The sequence below is a fragment of the Nestor notabilis genome, unplaced genomic scaffold, assembly GCF_000696875.1.
Source record: "Nestor notabilis isolate BGI_N333 unplaced genomic scaffold, ASM69687v1 scaffold32511, whole genome shotgun sequence".
Classification (NCBI taxonomy): Eukaryota; Metazoa; Chordata; class Aves; order Psittaciformes; family Psittacidae; genus Nestor; species Nestor notabilis.
This window is the reverse complement of record NW_009916586.1, coordinates 2,646-4,265: the sequence shown is the minus strand read 5'-3', so window position 1 is coordinate 4,265 and position 1,620 is coordinate 2,646. Positions and strand designations below refer to the sequence as shown.

The 1,620-nt window shown below is 55.9% G+C and overlaps 1 protein-coding gene across 1 annotated transcript; it reads right to left on the bottom strand.

The window, feature by feature from the left end:
* Nucleotides 1-699: 699 nt before the first annotated feature.
* Nucleotides 700-1,101, bottom strand: LOC104413605 (homeobox protein Hox-B2-like; the record flags this gene model as incomplete). Its single annotated transcript, XM_010024646.1, has 1 exon — nt 700-1,101. A coding segment is annotated over exon 1 (402 nt), but the record flags the coding sequence as incomplete, so codon positions are not given.
* Nucleotides 1,102-1,620: the final 519 nt, after the last annotated feature.

Here is a 1,620-nt window from a genome sequence, read left to right as displayed (position 1 = left end):
TCACTAAAGGTGTAGGGGGGAGAAATATGGAATTAAACTCTTCCCACTGTGGAAGAGGGTTGGAAAGTGCTCTCCGGTCCCCTTGCCCCAAGGAGAAGAAAGGATTTTTCTCCCTGGCCTCTCCCTTTAGAGACCTTCCTTCGCTGCCGACTTCGCAGATAATGGGAATTGCGACTCATTCCTTCCCTTTATTCTTTCTTTTAATCCTCCCATTCCTTTCGCCAGCAGCTCGGGCACGGACGCTGAGGGGCTTTGATTTCGTTATTCCTGTGTTACCGGTCAGCTGGTGCCCACCTTTCTCCTACCCGACCCCTGCTACCGAGCCCCTGAGACCGCGGCCCGGGGGGAAGAGGAGCCCTGGCCGGGGCTGCCCGCCCAAGGGGCACCCTGGGAGGAGGCTGCGGCTTTGCCGGGGGCCTTGGAAAGGATTTGGATTGTATTTAGTTTATTCCGCAATGGGAGCTGCTTCTTCCCACCGTACCGGAGCCTCTCGCTCTTCCCTCCTCCCCATTCTGCTGGTGCATCCTTCGCATTACCCACCCGTCCTGTCTCCCCCTCTTCCTCCCCCCCAATCCGCTCTTCTTTCGGGTTTTTGTTGTTGGTTTGGGTTTGTGGGTGTTTTTCTTTCCCGTAGGCTGCAAAAGAATTCAGGGCTGGGAGGGAAATCGAAGCAAAGGGGCCGCGGCAGCTCCCCCTCACCCCCTCATTATACGAACCTGCAGGAGATCCTGCGGCAGGGATCGGCACCGAGGAAGATGATGGGGGGGAAGAAGAGGATGGAGCCTGGGTAGCTTTCTTGGAGGATTTCTTCTCCTTCATCCAGGGGAATTCCGCTGCCAAGGGGCCGGGCGGTGCCGGCGGCTGGGGCTGGAGCTGGAGCAGGCCATGAGATGTTCTTTTTTGGCTCCTCGGTCTTGTTTGGCTGCTGGAACAAGGATTCAGACTGAGGACGGTTTGCTCAAAAGGAGGAGGAATTAATGTCGAGTCCTTGATTGATGAAGTTTGAAATGTCTCCAGGACAGCGGGAAGAGACGTCAGGCACTCTGCGAGCGAAGGCTGGCTATTTATAAACCCGATCTCCCTCTCAAATTCAAAATTCATGGCTTTTCCAGGGCCCAGGGTTTAAAAAGCGGGAGGGGGGAGAGGGAGGAGGAGGGGAAGAAGGAAAGAAATCGGAGGGCCTTAGTTTTGATGGCAGTGATGATGATGGTTCTCGGGCTTTTTATAATTGTTATATTGCTGATAATACAGGCGTATGGGGACCTTGCTCTATTAAACTCGAGACTGGGGCGAAATTGCAGCCAATTCCTGGTCACGTGGCCAGCCCTGGCCAATGGCAGGCGGGGCCTGGTGGCAAACAGAAAGCATTATTTTCTTTAATTGATTAAAAAAGGGGGAAAAAAGGACGAGGGAAGATCCCCAGAAAAACCTCTACTCACCCACCCCCCGGCCGGCGCCATCGCTCCTGCCTGTGCTGCCCGTGCTGCCTGCCCTGCTTGTGCTGCCTACCCCACCAGCCCTGCCTGCCCTGCCTGTGTTGCCTGTGCTGCCTACCCTGCCTGCCCGGCCTGTGCTTCCTGTGCTTCCTGCCCTGCCTGTGCTGCCAGCGTTGCCTGTGTT